General features: G+C 45.0%; 1 protein-coding gene across 1 annotated transcript; it reads left to right on the top strand.

Annotated features, from left to right (window-relative positions):
• The first annotated feature begins 1,012 nt into the window (after positions 1-1,012).
• Positions 1,013-21,843, top strand: LOC308332271 (SNF-related serine/threonine-protein kinase-like). The gene is made up of 8 exons (XM_080788069.1): positions 1,013-1,282; positions 4,381-4,707; positions 6,666-6,884; positions 8,028-8,274; positions 12,563-12,704; positions 14,358-14,570; positions 16,125-16,259; positions 18,221-21,843. Exons 2-8 carry the CDS (start codon positions 4,585-4,587, stop codon positions 19,542-19,544), a joined length of 2,403 nt encoding a protein of 800 aa, XP_080644195.1. The 5' UTR covers positions 1,013-1,282; positions 4,381-4,584; the 3' UTR covers positions 19,545-21,843.
• The last annotated feature ends 927 nt before the right edge of the window (positions 21,844-22,770 follow it).

Raw genomic sequence — 22,770 nt, 5'->3', positions numbered from 1 at the left:
ATGAGTATGGTTTAGTTTAGTGGTTTACCCTTTATTGCCCTTGGTGAGGATATTAGGATGTGATAAATCATAGTCATATCATGTTAATCCACTAGGTGGCAGCAGAAGGTAATTGTATAATCTATAATTGTACTAGGCCGTCTTAAACCTAACTACTGTATGAAAGTAACACTATGGTTAATATACTCTAAGGTTTTAACCAACTCTATGGGTTTTAACTGTAAAAAGACCCATGTGCAACCGTGCAAGTGCCTGGTGGTGGGGGAGTTTATCCTGGCCAGCTCTGATCCTGGCCAGGCAGCTTCGCTTCCACTCCAGTTATAGCAGGTATTGATTGATTGAAATATTTATTAACAGTTTGCAGAATTACAGTACATTTCAAGCACAAACTCAATACAAAGACTGTTAACTGTGAGTGGACGAGGGTCCACCATGTTCAATTCATCAAAAAGTAAGTAAGTGTAAGTGCTCAGTGCTCACAAACGTTACATAACAGCCAGCAGCTGGGGCCAGCTTTCATTCCAATGTGATTTTAACCAATTAGTACCTGCACTGTCCAAGTCTGGCTGATGGTTGTTGTAATCTTTAATTGGACCAAAGTACACAGATTTAGATGTACATGGGCAACTCATGATATCATTTGGTTAGCTGAACACTCGCACCACATTCCTCATTAAAACCGTCAAGTAAATTACATTTATTAATTGGGTATTTTATAGGCCTAGCATGCAGACTGAAGGAGAGTCCGTTTAATTTGAAAAGAACTGAAATATTTTTATGTTCTATAATTACTTTTAACGCTCTCCGTGCTTTTTAATACCGAACTACGTGAGAGACAAATGGGATATGGCCTCTATATAATAAGGCCAATGTGTGTGGTGTTTGTTTATTAATTATTATAGGCCAGTAGTATACGTAGTTGTGACGTCAGGGATGAATTGGAGCTATGCAACTATGCGCAGTGAAGGAACCATACAGGCAGTCTGAGGCAGACATGGTGAAGAGGGAGAGAGTTGGCAGTTTGACAGATTTACACACGGACGCAGTGTGTACGTGGGATAACAACCCAGCATGTCAGTTTGCTGTTATTCACTACAAAATATGCATCAGCTGTAGCATATTTCAATCAGATACAACCCACGACAGAGTCAGAGTGTAGCCTATAGTGGACCTGCGCGCCTCTGGACAGTGAAACGGTCTTCAATAACATTATGCGATGGATGAGGATCATGAGGACGTTTGACGAGGCTCTCACCGCTGATTCATAAAGCGCTTCACTATGGTAAGTAAGGAGGCTATGCTATGATGATACTATGTTTGGTTTTTAGCTCCTGGGCGAACCTCCATGCATGATCATGCGCATCCTCCAATAAGGCGCATTTTATTATGCTGCCTTGCCTATATGTTTTATTTTGAGTGTGTTGTTGGCGTAGCCGTAGATAGTTCTATGCAGGCAGCTGTGATTCTGGATGTAGGCTACAAAAGGCAGGCTGTGTGACAGTGAGTGGGTGAGTGTGGGCTGTTCGCCAATCGCCATTCAATTCAAAATGTATTTTGCTGAAGGGCCTTATATAAAAGCCCAGTTGTTTTACGCTATAGTCAGTATGGAGTGTGTTTTTGTGCCCTAAATATCTCGTGGACATTTTTGGTTGCAAATTAATTAAGACAGTGTAAGTGAGTGGACCAGTAAATCGATTGTGTGCTGAGAAGTCACTGCTTTGATAGGCCTATCCATGATAATAACATTAGGCCTTGACTGTGTGTGTGTGTGTGTGTGTGTGTGTGTGTGAGAGAGAGAGAGAGAGAGAGAGAGAGAGATATGACAATATGAGCCCAGTTGACTGGGGTCAGCTCAGCAGGATGTAAAATTGGGTGTTCCTAATTAGATTTGACTGAAGATTGATAATATTAGGGACAGCGTTGGGCTTGAGGTAGGATCAGAAAATTGTGTGTGTGTACATACTGTATCTATTCTATCAAGTTGTAAACCTAATAGAACACTGGCTCCATGTACAGTTATACAACCGACCGAAGTGCATCCATAGTATGTTTGGAATGTAACCTCTTCACAAGACTCTCAAGGCTGGCTGGCTGTCTTTTGTACTTACATTTTCAAAAGTTTGAAGTTTTAGTTTGTGCACTGGGATCACACTGAGCTTGAACAATCATGAAATAGACCAGGAAGAGACATTCACGTAATTCAGCACACACACACACACACACACACACACACACACACACACACACACACACACACACACACACACACACAGAGAGATAGTTTATTCAATTTGTTTATGTCCACACACAGAGAAAGCATACAGGGAGTCAGGGACACAGTAAGGTTACATCCACAAACTCATGGTGGATATGGCCTCATGATACAACACATGTTACTCAGCACTCCATGGGCACAAGTGGGGCTCCACCATATAGAGACAGCACAATATACTTTGCCAGCCTTTTGGCCTCGTCTTTGGGCATCCCAAGTTGTCGAAACCCTCCGACAACCAGTCCGTGGGTATGTCCTAGGCTGGATCACCAGAGGAAACAAAGTTCTTAGTCTTGCACTGCTGCTTGGTGTTAAAGCGCTCTCTGTAGTTGTTCTCATGGCATGGCTGGGAGGCCGCTGGGTCTATTGTCTCTAAACGAGAGGGCTAGGTCAGGTAGTGTTGGCTGTTAGACTCCACCGGTGAGCAGTGCCTTCTTGTATGCAAGCTACATAGTCCACAGAAGTTGCGAATGCATCCACTGCACCTACTATATTGACGATGGTAGTTACAACGGAGCAGTTTAACGTCGTGCCCATCATGACACACACAGACACACACACACACACACACACACACACACACACACACACACACACACACACTGTTGTAACTTGTAATCCGTTCAGATCTAAAGGTGATTGGATTAGCCATCAGGCAGAGATTTATCTCGTCATTTATTCAGTGATATTTGAATGTTATTACCCTGTCACACAGACGACTGACAACAGAAATCTGCAAGGTGTTAGTACTTGGAGGGTGTTAGCTGTGTGTGTGTGTGTGTGTGTGTGTGTGAGGGGGGGGGGGGGTAATATGAAAGACAGAGACATGGAAATGGTATCCTCCTATTATAAGCAAATATGAGTCATTCGTTTCTCACAGTCTTAGTCCTTTGGCAGTGCAACGCACGCACGCGGGCACGCACACACAAGCCTACAGTGGGTTTCATGCTTTGATAATTTCTGCATACATTTTATATAACTGCTCGTACGACTCTTCAGGACATCTTTGCATTGGTTTGCCACGCAGTTACGTTGATGGGCGTGCTGGTCCCTCCCTTGACAACTGTGTTTGTCTGCCTAGCGTATCTATGGTTCCTGTGTGTGTGTGTGTGTGTGTGTGTGTGTGTGTGTGTGTGTGTGTGTGTGTGTGAGTGTGTGTGAATCCAATTGAATAGAACACACCCAGCCAGAGGGTCACCTGTCAGGAATGTGCTCGGCGTGTCATCTTGTGTCTGTTGTTCCAAGCTCTTGGCGCTGTGGATTCCTAGAAAACGATCAATGCCACACCTCCCTGCGTTACATAACATACCGAGTTGTACAGCAGTGCACACCTAGGTAGTTTACGTTGAACCAGTCTGCACATGATGGATGTTCTTACCAGAGCAGTTCATTATGCATGGATTTGTATTAATAGTTATTCATTCTTGCTTTGTACATTTCAGTCCCTGAGGGAATGTACACTGTTGAATTGCGTTATCTTGTTTGAATTGCTTGCCAACTTGTCAAAAATGTTGTTTAAGAATAATGTGTTAAAGAAGCTCTTCTGAAGACTGTGGACAGGTAACTTACAGTACATGGTCACCATGAAAGTGTCACTGTGTCATTCAGACTGTATTTGAGCACCATTTGATGAGATTTAGCCTCTCAGACCCAAAACTAACGAATATGTTGTTGTTGGATAAGATGTTGTCCACAATTCCATGCTGTATTGATGTGTGGTACCATAAGAGAGATAAGAGGCAAATTTTGATTAAATAATAATTTGAAATTCTCTAATTGTGTAGACTTCTTTCATTGTTTCTTTAAAGCATTCCCAAAGATTTACTTGAATGGAAAATCTTCTTGATTGTACCATAACAGCAGCATAATCTGTAATTTGTGAGTTTCCAAAAGTATTTCAATACATGCAATACTTTAGACATAAGTGAAAGTGAAACTGACTTTAGAATGTATTTTTAGAATGACTTTAGAATACACTGAAGGAAGCTGCTGAATTAATTAGTTTACAATCTATTCAGGATTCACTCTCAGTAATTTCCTGTTCTTTGTTTTTTCAATTAGAATGTCTAAGTCATTCTCGCTCCCTGTTTCCCCCTTTTCTCCCACAGAAGACAGAAATGCAGTGTGTCCTGTTACCATCATATCCTTAGAAGGCCCGACCACATCCACCTGGGCTGGAAGCCTCACTTTGGTGCATTGTCTGATACCCCGTCCACCCAGCCATTTAAGTCCTAATCACTGACACCTGTGGAAGCATGGAAAACTGACCAGCCGCGAGGAGACAGACGCCAGGCTCCTTCCGGTCCACAGCCATGGCAGGGTTCAAGCGCGGACACGATGGGAAAATCGCTGGACTGTATGACTTGGACAAGACACTGGGCCGTGGACACTTTGCCGTGGTGAAACTCGCCAGGCATGTCTTCACCGGGGAAAAGGTACACCTGCTCTAAACGTCTGTTTAAAATGTGCCTAATTGTTTAAGCCCCAGCCCCCACTGCTCTGTTGGGGGGGGGGGGGGGGGGGTCAAAGGGTACAGATGACCATGGAACAATGTCAACAGGTGGCCCATGCAAAGGACTCTGTGGTTGACCCTTAACCATGTGAACCCTAGCGTCCCTATTCTGGGCATGACATCTTGCAAAAATAGCAGATCTACGTACATGCTAGATCGGCTATTTTTGGACAGAGACAAAGACATTTGATGTAGAGGGAGGAAAGAAAGAAGTACAGACTCCTGCGGTACCCGGGTGAACAAAGTATATATAGGGTTTAAGTGGTTAAAATGGGATCAAGTACAACAGTTTACTGACTGACATAAAATGAAAATTAAATGTACTGAAATGTGCTCATTAAAACCCATTTCAATGTGTCATCTGATACCCCACACCCTGCTGTTATTGTGAAAATGATGCAGTTCAAAGCACATAACCAGTCAGATGTTCATCACAGATACACGATACACACACGCCCGACACACACACACACACACACACACACACACACACACACACACACACACACACACACACACACACACACACACACATTAATATTATTTTTCTTCAAACATAGCAGATGTACATGTAAGTGTCGTATCTTTTCCCGTTCTGAAGAATAATAACGGCGTACAGCATACAGGAAAACCAAGGCAGGTCCAGATGGAATGGGTTTAAATGTAGACTTCTTTATTTGCAGCAAAAGACACGGTCCACGGTCGAGACAAAACGAGAACAAAGGAATCACGAAAACGGACCTTTTGGTCTCTCTGGCTGGAAACACGCAGCATTCAATACCCCAAAACATGAAGCTGGACCAGAAAAAGCACCTTCGCGATGTTGACCTTAAATTACAACAGTTTAACCCAATGAAGAAGGCTATAATCTTATAGTCCCATAGTACTTTTTTTTTTACAAATTTTACAAATTGCACTCACTTTTACTAGTTTCCTAGCGTTCCTCATTATATCATCTATACTGACAGATTGTTGATTGAAAGTAATTCTTTAAGTTGAATGTGGAAGTTTACTCAGTGAAAGTTAGTTCACAGAGACCACCATCAAATGGTATCATGGAAGATTCCAGACTGTCACCCTAGGAGGGCGAGCTAAAATCTAAAATGACACAGCTTTTCCAGTTTGAATGGGTAAAAGTAACCGCATGATCTTACAGTAAACTATAAACTATACACTTAACTATATACTTCTTTGACCGGAGTCCCCCAGTAGTCTATACTAGGCCCCTTCCTTTTGCCCTCTTCCACTTTTCGCTGAAAATAGCTGGGAGGCTGATCGCTGCTGCTGCATTAACGACTCCTCCAGGCTGTTCAGTGGGTTGTGGAACTGAGAGGAATAGCGTGTTCCTCCACATGCGTCATATCACGTCCACCCAGTGAAATTCCTCAATGTGGATTGGAAGAGACACATGGTTGTCGATAGCCTCCCACCTGACCATCTGTAGTGGTTGGCAGTGACAGTCAGGGACTACATGTGAGGGGAAAAACTGTGAATTTGGCATAATGGCTAAATTGAGAGAAATGGATAAAACATTATTTGGGGGGAAAGGGTTGTATTTGATAGAACAAGAGTAAATGTATTATTCCACTTGTGATTGAATGTCTTGCCGAAACCGTAATTCGTAATGGCTGGCCAGGCCCCAGCGTTAATTAATAGTTAGTTAGTTAATTAGTTAGTTAATAATTTGTTAGTTAGCTAATAGTATTACATGTGAATGGGTGAATCTACCCATTAGAAGGGAATGAAACACAGAGATACAGAAGTTTTGAATCATTTTTGCTCTTTATGGAAAATGTAATATGTTGTTTTTGTCTGACAATGTGTGTTGAGGAGAAAGGTATGGATCATAGCATGGCTGATATGACAATATGCACCTTGCAGGTGGCGGTGAAGGTCATTGATAAGACCAAGTTGGACCCGGTGGCGCGCAGCCACCTGTTCCAGGAGGTTCGCTGCATGAAGCTGGTCCAGCACCCCAACGTGGTGCGCCTCTACGAGGTCATCGACACGGCAAACAAACTCTACCTCATCCTGGAGCTGGGCGACGGAGGAGACATGTACGACTGCATCATGAAGCACGAGGGAGGCCTCGCCGAAGAGGTGAGTGTGGCAACACTGGGAGCAGCGTAGAGTCAGTGGTTTGTAACCCGTTACGTATCAAGGCCCATTATTTATTAGGCATTTGAGCCACGGACCAGCATTTGATGACATTTAGCCTCGCAGACCCAAAACTAAAGGAATATTTTTCTATCGTTGGATAAGGAGAGATAAAAGTTGGTCAAAATTATTCAACATCCTCTAATTGTGTAGACTTCAGTAGTAAATGCTGTAACTCTTGAGAGCGTACAATGAAACCAAATGGACCCGGTCCATTTGGTTTCATTTTACACTCGGGTCCATTTGGTTACCAACTCTCCATCATTTAGCTGGGGACCACCTGGAACCCCCTCAAGGACCACTGGTGGTTCCCGGACCACTGGTTGAAAACCACTGGTGTAGAGGTTCCCAAATCTTTCCTCGCCGAGGAGGACCCCCAAAAAGAAAATATTGCAGAACTCAGCTTGTTTGAAAGAGTCTGGAAATAACATACCGGTACCCAAAATAGGAGCCTTAATTTAGCACAACAATCTTATAACTTGGATTTGAATTTGGATTGAATATTTGTATTTATTTATTTAGTACTTCAGTCAGATAACTCACCAATAGATTGAACAAATATTTATTATAGAATGAGAATTCATATAATATTATATCTTGGCGTTCGGCTCTGCTACATTTTCTCCCTGCTCTGCACAATTATATACAGCCATCATTAAATATTAAGAGCAGGGAGATAGATATACAATAACAACCCCCCCATGGGGAACAGAAATGGCAGAGCCCACTGGTGGTGGCAACGACAACCAGGAACCATATGCAGGAGGAAGGCAGGAAGAATGTAGTCTTAGGTGAGCTTAAATACCCCGCCCAATTGGTCAGCTGATTGCCAAATCAGCGTACAACATGTGGGTCTTGCAAACACGTGTATACACACCACATAGTAATGCAGCGTATTCACCCCTCGAGTCAGTATATCTGACTGAACTAACTCCGCAAGCTACGCATCATCTTCTTCCTCCAAACGTGTGGCGTAGTGTACTCAACTGTATGTACTATGTATGCACATACTAGTTTGAGCCTGAGAGAGTTCCATCACTCCCCTAATTCTCATCATCAATCATTCCCCCCCCCCCCCCCCCCCAGGAGGCTAAGTGTTACTTTGCCCAGATCGTCCACGCCATCTCCTACTGCCATCGGCTGCATGTAGTGCACAGGGACCTGAAACCAGAGAACGTGGTGTTCTTTGAGAAGCAAGGGCTCGTCAAGCTCACCGACTTTGGGTTCAGCAACAGGTTCCAGCCAGGAACCACCCTCAACACCTCCTGCGGCTCCTTGGCTTACTCAGCCCCTGAGATACTGCTGGGGGACGAGTATGATGCTCCCGCCGTGGGTGAGTGTGTGAGATGGAGAGAGTGTGTACGGGACAGAGTGGAAAAGACCAAACGTGTATGTACAGTATGTGAGAGAGGAAGAGACAGAGAGGATATCAGCGTTATGTAGATATATTTGAAAAAGATTTTTCGACAATGGTAGTTATTTCTGTGTGTGTGTGTGTGTGTGTGTGTGTGTGTGTGTGTGTGTGTGTGTGTGTGTGTGTGTGTGTGTGTGTGTGTGTGTGTGTGTGTGTGTGTGTGTGTGTGTGTGTGTGTGTGTGTGTGTGTGTGTGTGTGTGTGTGTGTGTGTGTGTGTGTGTGTGTGTGTGTGTGTGTGTGTGTGTGTGTGTGTGTGTGTGTGTGTGTGTGTGTGTGACCGTTTTCACCACTCTTTGACGTCACTTTGAGTCCATAGTCCAGTGTGTGTTCCCAGTAGAAGAAAACGGAACGCAGTGTCCTCTGATAGCCCGTCCTACACACAGACTATGTAACAGATATGACCTATTGTACATCTTGGCAGAGACGGACAACTTGACACACTATCAGCCAGCTGATAGGATGCAAGGACATGTTGCAAGGGTATGCCAATGTGTTTATAAACCAGATTCTATCCATGCAATAGAATACCTCCATAACGCTTTAGAAGTAGGACACCACACAGTTTATCCACATCAAGATTTAATGCTTCGTCCCCTGGCCTATACTGTACAGATACACAAGAGTAACTTTCTTTGGTTTGCGTGTGTGCGTGCGAGCATGTGTGTGTTTCTCCACAATTTACTTTAGTTATGCCAATTATTTCCTCCATGCACACATTTCTGTGTGTTTTCAATGCTGTTGTATTGTACTGACTGACTGCATCCCTCAGCATGAGGATGTAGAATCTCTGTCCTACTCCTCCCGCCCAAGACTCCCCACTGACAGACCATATGATTACATGCAGCATCATTTATCCTCCTCCTCGCCCAACTTCCCTCCCCTGAACACGGGCTGTGTTCGTATATAAGAGCCTATATGAACACAATTATAGCGTCTATACTGTAGAGTAGAAACTCACCAAAGCCGGATGCATCACGAAGGATTCAAACCCCCAGAGTCTGTGGTGGTGGACAGCTACCTTTACCACTGCGCCACCCGAGCGCCTGTGTGTGGTGATGTTTTTAAATAATATAATAGTGCGTGTGTAAGATGCTGTGTGTGTAGCTCCTGAGAAATGCGAATACATGTGTGGTTTGTGCGTGTCATTAATTAAATACTGCATGTCAGAGCGAGGTTAATTTTGTAAACCCTCTATTCTTATATTCTTAGTAATAGTTGACCAGGGTCAGCTCAGCTCTGTATTTGGTTGGTGTCCCCAACCAAATGAAATTGAAATGTAACAGAAAATAAATAAAACAAACGTGGAGCGTGGAGATGGTTCTGACGTTCAGGGCGGGGGAGAGATCATTCTTCTCTAGCTAGAGGCCTTTGCATTACAGCAAAAAATATAAAAGGAGAGGCGCAAGAGCACAGCAGCAGAAGCGCATTCCATTTTTTCTGACTGAGTGGATAAGCTGTGGCTATTTTCTCCTGTCTTTATCTGCCACCTCAGTTGTTTGTGTGTGCAGAGCAGATGAGGCTGCAAAGTGTGTGCGTGTGCGTGCGTGTGCGTGCGTGCGTGTGTGCAAGCAAGCAAGCAAGCTACAAATAGCGTGCAGGCATTGGCCGGCACTGAATATCTGAAGTCAGCTGTCCATTTAAAAGCCCAGCCTGAGCACTTGACCCAGATTACAATATAGTACAATAGTGTATAGTAATGTAGATTTGTGTCTACTATATGGCAAAATCCTGAGTGTTTAATCTAACTGATGGCATCAAAAATCGACTACTTACCAGTTACCACGCTTAATACCCTTACTTCTTTGGGCATGGACGTTCACATGTCTGCATGTTTGCTCTGTTGTGAACATTGTAAGGATTTTGCATTCATCCTGGATGTGACATTGTGTGATTGTTGCTTTCAGTAGAATAAAATAGATTAATATGGAATCAGCAGAACCTCAGTACAACACTGAAGTCTTTGGAGGCTTCAGAGTCACCGGGCAGAGTGTGATAGCTGCCATTATAATTCCTGGGTGGCTGTTGGGGTGTGCCAGTTAGTTGCCAGGTAGTGCTATGCCTGAAATACTGCTAGATTTTACAGATACACGTCCTGTCCCTTCAGAGCTCCCGTGAGATGTGCTTGGTTGATAAAGAGGAGTGGTAAACAAATCCAGTTTGGCCTCCTTGAGCTTCTGCCGCATTCCTGGAGGACTTGCTATTTAGTTCCTACCGGCAGTGAAAGATGGTGAATGCAGATCTTGGCCTGCGGTTAGATGTGTCAGACAAATGGAAGGGGTGTTGATTAACTGTGAATGGCCAGTGTCATAATGCCCTATATCTCCATTCCAAAGAGACTGTGACAGGGGTGGTTTATGCTCAACAGCCACGCAGCAGTTAACGACAGTGAGATTAACATGTCGAGAGAGAGCAGTGTTGTTTCTGAGATGTCTGAACCATCTGGCTTATAAATGGAGTTATCAAGGAAGTGACTGGACCTCTGTTGTAATGAAGGACTACTGTCATGGTTGCTAGGATACGTTCGATAGGGGGTGATGGTTGTGGTGGGGGCTTGTGAAGGCAATTTAAAGGACTCCTTCACAGCTACGATGGAATAAATACCCACCGCCTACAATAAACCGGATGAAAATCTAAATACTCTGATGTGAAGCTATGTTACAATACATAACGTGAAAGTCCCATAACTACGGGGGTAGAGCGGTCGCCTGAGAAAGGGAAATGCTCCCAGTTTGTTCCCAGCTCCTCCCGGCATGGCGTCAAAGCGCCCTTGATCAAAACACTGAATCAATAACGACCGCTTCCCGGCAGCTGTTCAGTATCTGCTAGCTGCTCACTGTAGTTAGGATGGGTTAAATGCAGAGGACATGATTATCATTGCATTGTCGGGTGAAAACCTTGCATGTCCAAAACCTTTACTTTTCCATGATTTAAATTCAAAATGAACACAAAATAGCAGCTCTACAAGCTCAAAACGCGTCACAATATGACATGTTTAGAGCTTGTAGATATGTACATGTTCGTACCCCCCGTATACTCCATAAAAGTCCATATATGAAAGCGGCGACCGTCAATTTACCTTTTAGCATTGCTTCGGTTGCTATGGAGAGCCTCCGTCCCCACCAGCAATGGGATTTTTAAATCCAGCTCCATTGAGCCTTAGAGTATATATGAACAGAGACTGCACCCAGCGGAAACCCTGAGGCGAAATGGACATAGTGGCCGAATGAAGGTATTGCAGCCTGGCCCCAAACACATGAACGCGCTGTTCCGTTGACTGTCATTGTGCACGTTCACGACAGCAGCACGCTTGTCCGCGTTCGTGCGCGTTCGTGCACGTTCAACGGCAGCGCGTTCATGTGTTTGGGGCCTACACGGAAGGAGGAGTGAAATCGCCTCATGCGCTTTTGAGCAACTTAATGCAAGTGGATGGAAGGAGAACTCGGATGTCTTCTCTATTATATATACTGTAAGCATTGAGCCTCCATTAAAACAGGGTTTTCAAAGCCTTGTGTCTCTAAAGCTTCGAGTACTGTCCATAGTGAGCTGTCGAGCACGGCTACCGATCACAGGTTAGGTGTGCTTATGCTACCACCTAGCGGGCAATAATGGAGTTAATTTACAAAAAAACATAAAACACTAAATTAACATTGATTTTACAATATAAATTGTGGGTCCTAGAGATAGAAATGCCATTAAATGGGGGTCTGTAGACTAATGCATGTCAAACTGGGGGTCCTTGAGATGAAATGGGTTGAGAATCACTGCTAGAGCCGTAAAAATATTCTCTTATGGGGGTCCCTGGCATATGTTTTCAATTGGGGGTCCACTTGACAAACTGCCTCCCCTGGCCAGCTGGGGCGCCTGATGGAGGGGAAAGGAACTGGTTGGAATAACGTGTTCCTTCCACACGCTACGTCCAACCTGGGAAACTCCTCCCTGTCAGGTGTAAAGGAGCGACTTGGACACTCATGCATGAGTTAAAGTCCGTTGCTCTCCCCAGGTTGGCGGAGGGTGTGTAGAGCCCAGGATCACATTAGATAGTTGACACGGGTGAAAAATGGGTTACAAAATCATGGCAATCGGTCTATCTACGGTCGAGTTTCCAAAATTGAGATTGGTCAGGCTTGAGTCCCTATAGTTTTCTGTCCATCTTTGTTTCACCACGTGTGTGTGTGTGTGTGTGTGTGTGTGTCTGGTTGTGTGCAGACATCTGGAGTCTGGGTGTGATCCTGTTCATGTTGGTGTGTGGCCAGCCTCCCTTCCAGGAGGCCAATGACAGTGAGACACTCACTATGATCATGGACTGCAAATACACAGTGCCCCCTCACATCTCCCCTGAATGCAGAGAGTGAGTAACACACACACACACACACACACACACACACACACACACACACACACACACTTACGTATTACGTAGCTTGTAGAAACAGTGGCACGCTATTTACTGTTATCTTTACATCAGCACGCAACTATATGTATACATCAGAAGATTCTGATTTTCTATTGTACAAACATTTTCTTTTGATTGTATTGTTCCACTTTTTTGCTTTGGCAATGTAAACATGTTTTGTTGCCAATAAAGCCAATTGAATTGAATTGAATTGTATAAATCAGGCACAACTCAAATCATAACTCCTAAACCTAACCTCTAAATGCCTAATCTTAATCAATGATCATATACCAAACTGAATCCTTTCCTAAAGCCTAACTCCCCAAATCTTAAAAGGAGGACCAGGGAAATGTACTATACTTGGAAATTTGGCCCTCACAAGTATCGCACGCACACACACACACACACACACACACACACACACACACACACACACACACACAGAAGGACTGAGTACTCAGTGCAGGTGCTGCATATTTCATGTTTATAGATGTGTGAAGAGATGGAGACGAGAGAAACAGTGGCGAGTGCATTTATTTTGTCCTCCTTGTCCTCTCTCCATCTCCCTCTTCCTCTCTCTCTCTCTCTCTCTCTCTCTCTCTTTCTCTCCTGCCCTCTCTCTCTACCCCCCCCCATGCCTTGTTCCGCTCTGTACTGCAGTCAGCTGCTGTAGCAGAGATGCAGTGCTGTTAAGTGTGTCTAATGCATCCATTAAAATCTGCTTTCTATTTTTAACATTGTGATGTTTGCATGGTGTTTTGAAACCGTCCAGGGCGGCTTAGCGTGAATTCATTTTGAATGTGAATCCTGGGGAATTGCTTTAGATTAATTCTATCTGGGTCTAATTTGTGAGGTTTGTTTATGCGTGTAAGTGGATTATTAAATCAAGCATACCTCACGTAATTAAAACATTTAAAGCTACTTTGGGGTACTACACAGTACACACTGTGGTTTTGCAAAACATGCAGCATGTTATCACGTGCACGTGTTATTCATGCATTATGAAAGTGTACAGCAAGCAAATTGGCAACATAAATTCCAATGAGGGTCCCTGTTGTACAGTGGTGGAAAGTAACTAAGTACATTTACTTAAGTACTGTACACTAAGTATAATTTTGAGATATTTGTACATTACTTGAGAATTTTCAATTTCCAATACTTTTACTTCCACTACATCTCAAAGGCAAATACTACATTTATTTGAAAACGTTAGTTACTAATTACTTTATAGATTTTGATTATTATTATTAGAAAACATACATTAACCACTTCAGCTCTATGTACATTTTAACCATTTGAAAATAGCCGATCTACAATGCGTCGTAATGCGACACATTGTGAGCTTGTAGACCTGCTATTTTCAAAAGATTTTGAAACATGAACATTCTGCATAGTGAGTACTTTCTACTTTTTGTACTTTAGATTTTTCATTTTGATGATGCCACTACTTTTGTACTTTTACTCAAGTACATTTTGAATTCTGGACTTTTACTTGTAGCAGAGTATCTCTACATTGCAGTATTGATACTTTGACTGAGTGAGTACTTTCTCAGTAGTTTTTGGTCAGTGAGTACTGACCAACTGAATCACTGTGGTCACTGTCTCCAGTCTTATAGGGCAAATGCTGCAGAGGGACCCCAAGAGGAGGGCCTCTCTGGAGCTGATCGAGGGACACGATTGGCTGCTGGGCGTGGACCCGTCCCCTGCCACCAAGATGTCCACCCCACTGGTGTCCCACCGCAGCCTGTCCGAGGAGGAGCACGGCGGCATCATCCAGCGCATGGTGCTGGGCGGCATTGCAGACCGAGACACTATCACTGAGTATGAAACACACACACACACACACACACACACACACACACACACACACACACACACACACACGCGCGCGCAATGTGACCACGATGTTTCCTCTTTTTGATTTTGGCATATTTGCACAGTCATGCACTAGTCCAGCTGGTGCTGCAGGTCCATCTGAAGGTTGTCATCAGTTTAGCTGTCTACTAGCAACCTGCTGGCAGTCATCAGTCCCCTGCTGTGGCCAAATCAGATTAGTTTTCCAACCCCCGTCACCTCGTTTTCACTCACAGTCAGCATCACTTTCTGGATGCTGAGCAGATGTGTGTGTGTGTGTGTGTGTGTGTGTGTGTGTGTGTGTGGGTGTGTGTGTGTGTGTGTCGCGCGCATATTGCTCCCTGTCACTCTCAATTTTTTTTAACTTATAATTTTTATCCCACGATTTTGTAACCCAGTTTTCTTTTCACCCAGTGCCAATTATCTAATGTAATCCTGGGCGCTACACTTCCTCTGCCAACCTGGGGGGGCAGCGGACTGACCTCATGCCTCCTTCTATGCATGAGGAGTCCAAGCTGCTTCTTTTCACCTGACAGGGGGGAATTTCCCCGGCCGGACGTAGCGCGTGGAAGGGACACGTTATTCCGACCAGTTCCTTTCCCCTCCATTAGGCGCCCCGGCTGGCCAGGGGGAGGTAGTTTTAGAGACTAGGATTACTGCATGTTTTTGTGAGGGTATCTACCCTAGGGGACACGGGGAGAACATGCAAACTCCACACAGAAAGGCCCTTTCGCCAACCCCCGCCTCGGGTATGGGCACTGATGACGCGGAGGAGGGAACAAGCCGCCAGTGCCCACAGCGTCCCTAGCGGGAATCGAACCCAGGACCTTCTAGCTGTGAGGCGACAGCACTACCAACTGTGCCACTGTGCCCCTGTCACTCTCAATTTTAGTGCAATACCTACTCCGGCATCCAAACTTTTCTCGGGCAAGGGAGATGATACAAATTGACGTTATTCTGAGCCTCAGAACATATTCTCAGAAACCGTGCGTCCCCAGATATCCTGACTCTCCGAAATAGTTCGAAACCCTGTCCGAACCAGAAGTCTTTTCCGATGTCAGAAGGAGCATAGTCTGGTTAACCACTCCCACTTGAAATGGAATAAAAAAAAAATCAAGGGGGATGGTTAACCAGGCTAGAAGGAGCAGGACCTTAGGGCAGATTCACACTGGTCCCGGATGCAGACTTGGGTCCACTTGGCAGATGTTGTGGCATAGTGAATGCTGCATGTGTGAATGCTGCGTGTGTGAATGCTGCGTGTGTGAATGCTGCATGTGTGAATGCTGCGTGTGTGAATGCTGCGTTTGTGAATGCTGCGTACCGTTCCCCGGAGTGGATCACCCAACCGTTCCCGGGATCACATGGAGGTAGTCTCGGGACCGATTGAAGTGTACTCGGATACAGAAGAATCAAGGCCAATGTGACCAGGCGGGGTCACCAGTGGGGACCAGGCAATCATATATTCGGGAACATGCCCCAACTATCTCTTTCTCTGCTCCCCTCTCTCTCTGCTCGGTCCAGGGCCCTGGAGTCCGACAAGTACAACCACATCACAGCCACCTACTTCCTGCTGGCTGAACGGATCCTGAGGGAGAGCCAGGAGAGAGAGCAACACAGCCAGATGAGATCAGCCAGCCCCAGCAAGGCCCAGTTCAGGTACAATATACACTATTTAAACACTGTCAGTGGAATCCTTGTACTCACTGTATGTCCAAAACCGTTGCTTTTCAGGAAATGGAGAAAAGATCCTGTGTTCCAATGGATCAAGTGTAGTTATTATTTAGACAAGCGGATCTCGACATTCCTGACTTAATTGCTAAAGAGATCTTCCCCTGTGAATCACGACATTCCCGTATTTTGTATTCATTGTTTAATTCGCCGTTTATAATACGTTTTAAGACTTACGGAGTTTCCTTCGGACAGAGTGGGCTAGGTGACGTGTTCGGTTGACGTCACCGGAAAAATATAAGTCGCACTGGCTTGCTGAGGCTTCTGGGATATTGAGGCCCAATGCATTCCTAATTTCCTATTGCAAATAGTGGAAATAACAGAATTACAGTACAAGCTATTCACTATTGTTGCGTGTCACTGTCATACAACAAAAATAGAAATTGGGAAATTAATTTACTGTGACAAATAATAATAACAGGAGCAAAATAAAATAGAATCGTCAAACAATAAAAATATGATGTTAACCACTTAAACCCCTGCATGCCTATTCTGGGGGAAACATTCGCCCAAAAATAGCCGAGCTACAAGCTCACACGCCGATCTACAAGCTCATAACGTTGTAAGCTTGTAGCTCGGCTATTTTGGGCAAATACATTTGTCGTAGATGGAAAAAGGCAGTAACTCAGGTCAATTTCAATAAGACTATAAATATTTTTAGTATTGATTTAGCAAACCTGAGCTCCTCAGCTCGTCAGAGCAGAGAGTCCGTCGCCTAATGAATATTAACAGGTTTAGTGTCCAAGACGTGCCGGTTTTGGGGGGAAATGGAAGGCGGGGCTTTTCTTAGTTTTCATTTAGGGGTTACACATATTCAAATAAACAAAAGCAACAACAACAACATTGTACAACAACATAGTACAAAGACAAACTTCACAACAACCATATAGACACAGAAATCAAAACAAACAGATCATATAAATAAAATTACAAAATAAAGAGAATTCAAATAGAACCTTTACTCGAGGGCACCTTTAACTTTTCCTTTCCATTACTCTGTTATGTTTCACCTCTTGTCCATTTATATAACGACCATTTTTCCCATCTTTTTTCATAGAGTTCTACTCTTATTCTTATTTTGAATGTCAACTTTTCCATGTCTTCAATATTGTCCATGATGGTTCGCCATTGTTTATACAGTAGTCTGGTATGTCAGTCTTGAGCCAGTTCTTTGTGATTGCTTTCTTCCCAGCGGTTAAAAGGATTTTGACCAGGTATTGGTCTCTCGGATGTACAGATTCTTCTATAAGACCCAGACACATTACAAGACAAGAACAGGGAATGTCGTATCCTATTACTTCACATATGGCTGTATGCATTATCACCCAGAAAGGTGGTATTTTTGCACATTTCCAGAAAACATGTGTATGGTCGGGGTTCATATGGTTACACTTTCTCCAACATGGTTGTTGGCTCTTAAGTTGTTTACTTTAAATTTGGGGTGTTATAAAATACCGTATTTGGTTTTTCCAAGCAAATTCCCTCCATTCCTTTGATTGGGTTGTTGTCTGATGTTTTTCCCACATATCTTCCCACATCTGTTCTGGAATGTCCTCAAGGCGGGGCTTTTCAGAGTAAAATCTGCCTCATCTGTGGGGCACTCTGAAAGATTCCTGGGCAAAAAAAAGTGTTAAATTGTCCTTCCTTGATGTGCACACAAAATGTGCACACAAACAAGAGCGTTCATGCCTCCCTGTCTTCTCCGCCAGGTTTGAAGGCAGCTGCAGGGGGAGAAAAGCTTTTGTTTGGCAGAGAAGTAAACACAAAATTGTCAGGGGGGGCTTATGGAACAACAGCACCACTATACAGTGTCTACATCTACACAGTATGTATGTGCCTAAAATAATATTTTCCCCAGCCTACCCTAACCTATGTTGCCTCCTTCACAGGCAGTCCTGGCCCACCAGAGTCGACGTGCACCAGGATGTCAGTGACGGGCTGGGGGGTCCCGGCATCTCCCACCCGGGGGGGCCCCAGTCTCCTGCACGCAGCGCCGAGAGCCTCCACACTGGCCCCAGCCCCAAAACCACCCTGCTGGACCTCAACCAGCGGCAGGAAAACCACGCCACCGCCTCCCAGAAGCCTGGCCGACAGAACCAGGAGAGGGGCGTCAGGCCTCTGGTCAAGCCTCACCTCAACCCCCTCAGGCTGGGTCCTCTGGCCCCCACGCAGGGGCCCTGTAAGACGCGCAGCCCCAGTCTGTTCAGTGTGGAGGAGGATGAGGAGGAGGAGGAAGAGGCAGATGAAGAAGAGGGGCATTTGTCTCCGTCTGTGCCGCCCATGCAGGTGGTGCTTCGTTGCAAGCCGGCCTCCTCCTCCTCGTCTGCGTCCTCCGCTTCTAATCGCCTGGCATCTCGCATGAGCGCCCCCGTCCTCAACCAGATCCATGAAGAGGAGCGGGAGGAGGAAGAGGAGGAGGTTAAGGGGTTATGTGGACTCGGCCTGCCAAAACCTAGCCTCAGCCTCAGCCTGGCTCCTAGGATACCATCACCGCCACCAGCCTCGCCCTCGCCCACCGCTCCGTCGCCAGTCACCTCAGTGACACCCGGCTCCCCAGTGACTAGCGACGACGACCTAGAGGGTCGTCGTCAACGACAGACACACCGAGGTAGGAGCGAGAGCGACGCGAAAGTCCAGGTTATGGAGGGGGCGAATCAGGGTACGGGGCAGTGCAGCCCGTCCAACTGCACCAGTCCGGGGTCAGGCCAAGGCAAGGGCCCGGCCAAAGCGGCCAGCGGGCTGGTGGAGAGCCTGAAGCTGATGAGTCTGTGTCTCAGCACCCAGTTCCACAGCCTGACAGGGGGAGGAGGAGGAGGAGGAGGTGGGGGAGGAGGAGGAGGAGGCAGCGTGGGGCCCAACGATCCCCAGGACCGTCCCATGTGGAGGATGTGCATGGGTGGCTCCACGGGTAGCCTGGACAAGGTCTCGCTCCTGGGTGGCCCGTCACCCAGGGGGAACCAACAGCACCATCACCAACGGCCTCCGCTGGGCGGGGACCCGTTGTTGGGAGATCCCCTGCTCGACGGAGGGCCCTGCTCGGGCACGCTGAGGCTGGGAGAGCTGGACCTGGCCAGGGAGAACCACAGGAACCTGAAGAACCGGGTGCTGCAGCTGCCCCTGTCCGACAAGACTTTGTCCGTCAACATCCACCGGAGCCCCAAGGAGGGCCTGCTCTGCACGCCCACCCCACACAGCTGCTGTCAGGTCATCTAGGGCAGTGGTTCTCAAAGTGAGGTCGGGGGACCCCCAGCCCAGGCGTCCTCCTCGAGGAGGTTCCAGGGGGTCCCCAGCTAACTTTTTGATAGTTACAGGTCTGTAACTCTGAGAGTGCGCAAATGGAACCAAATGTACCCTTACGGGTCCCTCTGGTTCCATTTGTGCACTGTCCGAGTTATGGGGGTCTGTGGCCTAATACCTACTAAACTGGGGGTCCTTGAAATTAAAAGGTTTGAGAACCACTGATCGAGGGATCAAGACCACTCTGCATAGTCTCCGCTGTCGGGTCATCTAGAGCCCAGAAAAGCAGAATGAGCGAGTATACATTCTTCGGCACCGGCCGGTGCCGGAAAATGCACTCGCTCTCTCTCCAGAAAACATCTACAGGTAGATCATCAAGGCCTTGGGACGTATGACCTGCTGCATGTCTGCTACATGTCACTGCTACATGTCACGACACTCGCCTCTCTGCCCTCCGTCCCTTAATCATCCTACACTAGTGGTTTTCAACCATTTTCATATCAAGGCCCATTCTTTGAGCCACGAGATTTAGCCTCTCAGACCCAAAACTAAAGAATATTTTGTTGTCGTTGAAAATATTTTGTCCACTATCCATACTTGATGTTGGTACCATTAGGAGAGATAACGTTGATCAAAATAACAATTCTGCTACATTCTGTATGTGTAGACTTCTTGTAAATTAGGTAATGCAGATGTTTAACAATTATTAACTAACTCTTGAGAGTGTAAAAGTAAACCAAATGGACCCCACTCTCAGGAGTTAAAGATCTATAAGCGTCCAACTCTCCATCATTTAAGTTTAACTGGGGACCACCTGGAACACCCTCAAGGACCACTGGTGGTCCCTGGACCACGGGTTGAAAACCACTGTCCTACACAGTAAAATCCTCAACGTTACAATGTAACGTTACAGAGTTTTGTAATGAAACGATTATTCTGTGTATGTATGGGAGGAGAGGTGTGCTGTTGGGGTTTACTTCTCTTATCACTGACTTGTGGTCAGAGAAGTATTTTGGTTATTTTGACTGTTTCTTAGATTTTTCAAGCTAGCGACGTTTTGTTTTGTGTTGTTATCTTGACAATCTTGAATATTTCCGAAGAGTGACACCATCGGGCAAGTATAAATTAGGCTTAACAATACACAGCATTTCTCAGTGGTCGAATCGCGGACATTAAGGGTGGGCGCTCGGGGACAGACTGGTTCTCCAGGCCTGTTCGGAAATCGTAGTATAGAGTCCCAGTGGCGGGCGGTCCTCCGTGCCGCGGGACCCCACCTCTTAAGGCCCAGCGGAAAAACACAACGCTGTAGTTTGGACAGAAAGACCTACAGTATATACTGTATATCACAAGGGATACAGCATTTTACTTGACGTTGCACAGTGACAATCTTTTGTTCTTCACTTCCTTCGTTACACATACTGTACACATAACTTTTACACACACACACACACACACACACACTCACTCATTACACACTGCTCAGCTGGTCGAGCCGATGAGTTTAAATATCACATTACTATGTCAGGCATTCTGTTTGTTTGCGTTTTCACAGTGTTTTTAATATATTTGTTTTAATTGCCAGGTCGAACTATTATTGTTTTTTAAACATGTTTTGGATAATCTTTTTTTTAAGTCTGACTGAAAAGCTGACTGTGGTTTTTAATGAATGGCGTAATAACAATATGGTACAAACAGAAAAGGGGAAAGTAGCACTTTTAAGCCTAACGATACGGCATTGTTTAGGGGCGAAAAAATTGCCGATCTACAAGCTCATCGACAGCGCATCGCCTTGTGCGCTGCCACGAGTTGTCAGCTTGTTAGATCTGCTACTTTCCGGCGACTGACACATATAGTGTTTATGTGGTCTTATCACTGTTTTATTTTTATATCTCAGACGACTCTCTGCAGTCTCAGACGGGAAATGCACACTTACAGTAACTCATGAAGTCTCTGCATGCCTACTAATACACGGCAGAGTTTGTACATAGTTATGTGAATACCGTAGGACTTTGACAGTAGAGTTGTATTGCAGTAGAAGGTTAACCACTAGATCCCTTTAGAGACCAGTGTTCCTCTCTGCCCGGTGTCTAGAGATCTCCTGAGTGTACAGGGTTTGGGTTGACTGAAACCACACGGGGTCCTATACAGTAGTACACAGTGAAATCCTCAGTGTTAACCCATTCTGACCTGAGATCAGATTCTAAAAATGTCTTCTACATCCTGACAGTTTTTCTGAAAAAGCTATGTTTCTATGTCAGTGGTTCTTCGATTTTTCTTCAGACCTACAAGCTCGTAGCGCGCCACTCGGTGGCTATGAGCTTGTAGATTTGCTATTTTTCAATAGCTAAAGCATGACATGATGCTAACACCAAAAGGGGTTCCCGCCCAAAATGGTTAACTCTGGGAATGCATACAGATGTGGTTAGTAATTGTGCAACAGTTAATCGAACACATCGATGTAATCAATTTTTACTTTTTTTATTTTTTTAAATGCGATACAAGATTACAAGCTCACAACATTGTGATGTTGTAAATGGGCTATTTTCACAATTTCTGTGTGACTGCCATCCCTTAGAAATAGTATAAAATAAGAGAAGTATAAGAGGGTTTAAGTTGTTAATCGGACTAATATTGATTTAGCTGAGTTAGTAAACAATTCTTTCATATCAATGTGTTGATACAAAAAAGAAAATGACCAATGCGGCTCGATTAATCAAACAAGTTTAGATGGAATAATGATAATGATAGTTGTACCCATAGTGGTTACACATGAGGTTACTGGTTAGGGGCTCCTCTGAGCTGCGAGTCCTAGAGTCCTGAGTACAGAGTTTGTTCTCTGTAGTAAACATGGGAAGGGTTGAATTGGTCAATGTTCTATAGCAGTGGTTTTCAACCCTTTTCCTAGCAAGGCCCATTATTCATTCGGCTTTTGAGCCACGGACCACCATATGACATTTAGCCTCTCTGACTCAAAACTGACAATGTTTTGTCCATGCTGTATTGATGTTAGTACAATAGGAGAGGCGACAGGGAAACGATCAAAATAACAATTCTTACACATTCTCTAATTGTGTAGACTTCTTTGAAATTAAGTAATGCGAATGTTTAAACAATAAAGCGTAAAATGATTTTACACTCAAGAGTTAAACATCTATAAGGGTCTATTTAGTTACCAACTCTCCATCATTTAGCTGGGTACCAC

This window comes from Protomyctophum bolini, assembly GCF_963924005.1.
Source record: "Protomyctophum bolini genome assembly, chromosome: 17".
In the NCBI taxonomy this organism is placed as follows: Eukaryota; Metazoa; Chordata; class Actinopteri; order Myctophiformes; family Myctophidae; genus Protomyctophum; species Protomyctophum bolini.
The sequence above is the reverse complement of the archived record's forward strand: the minus strand, read 5'-3'. Positions and strand labels throughout refer to the sequence as shown.

Coding starts and splice junctions, on each gene's coding strand:
- LOC308332271 (XM_080788069.1), top strand. CDS start 4,585: ATGGCAGGGTTCAAGCGCGGACACGATGGGAAAATCGCTGGACTGTAT. Junction 8,275..12,562: donor GTATGATGCTCCCGCCGTGG/GTGAGTGTGTGA, acceptor GGTTGTGTGCAG/ACATCTGGAGTCTGGGTGTG. Junction 14,571..16,124: donor GACCGAGACACTATCACTGA/GTATGAAACACA, acceptor TGCTCGGTCCAG/GGCCCTGGAGTCCGACAAGT.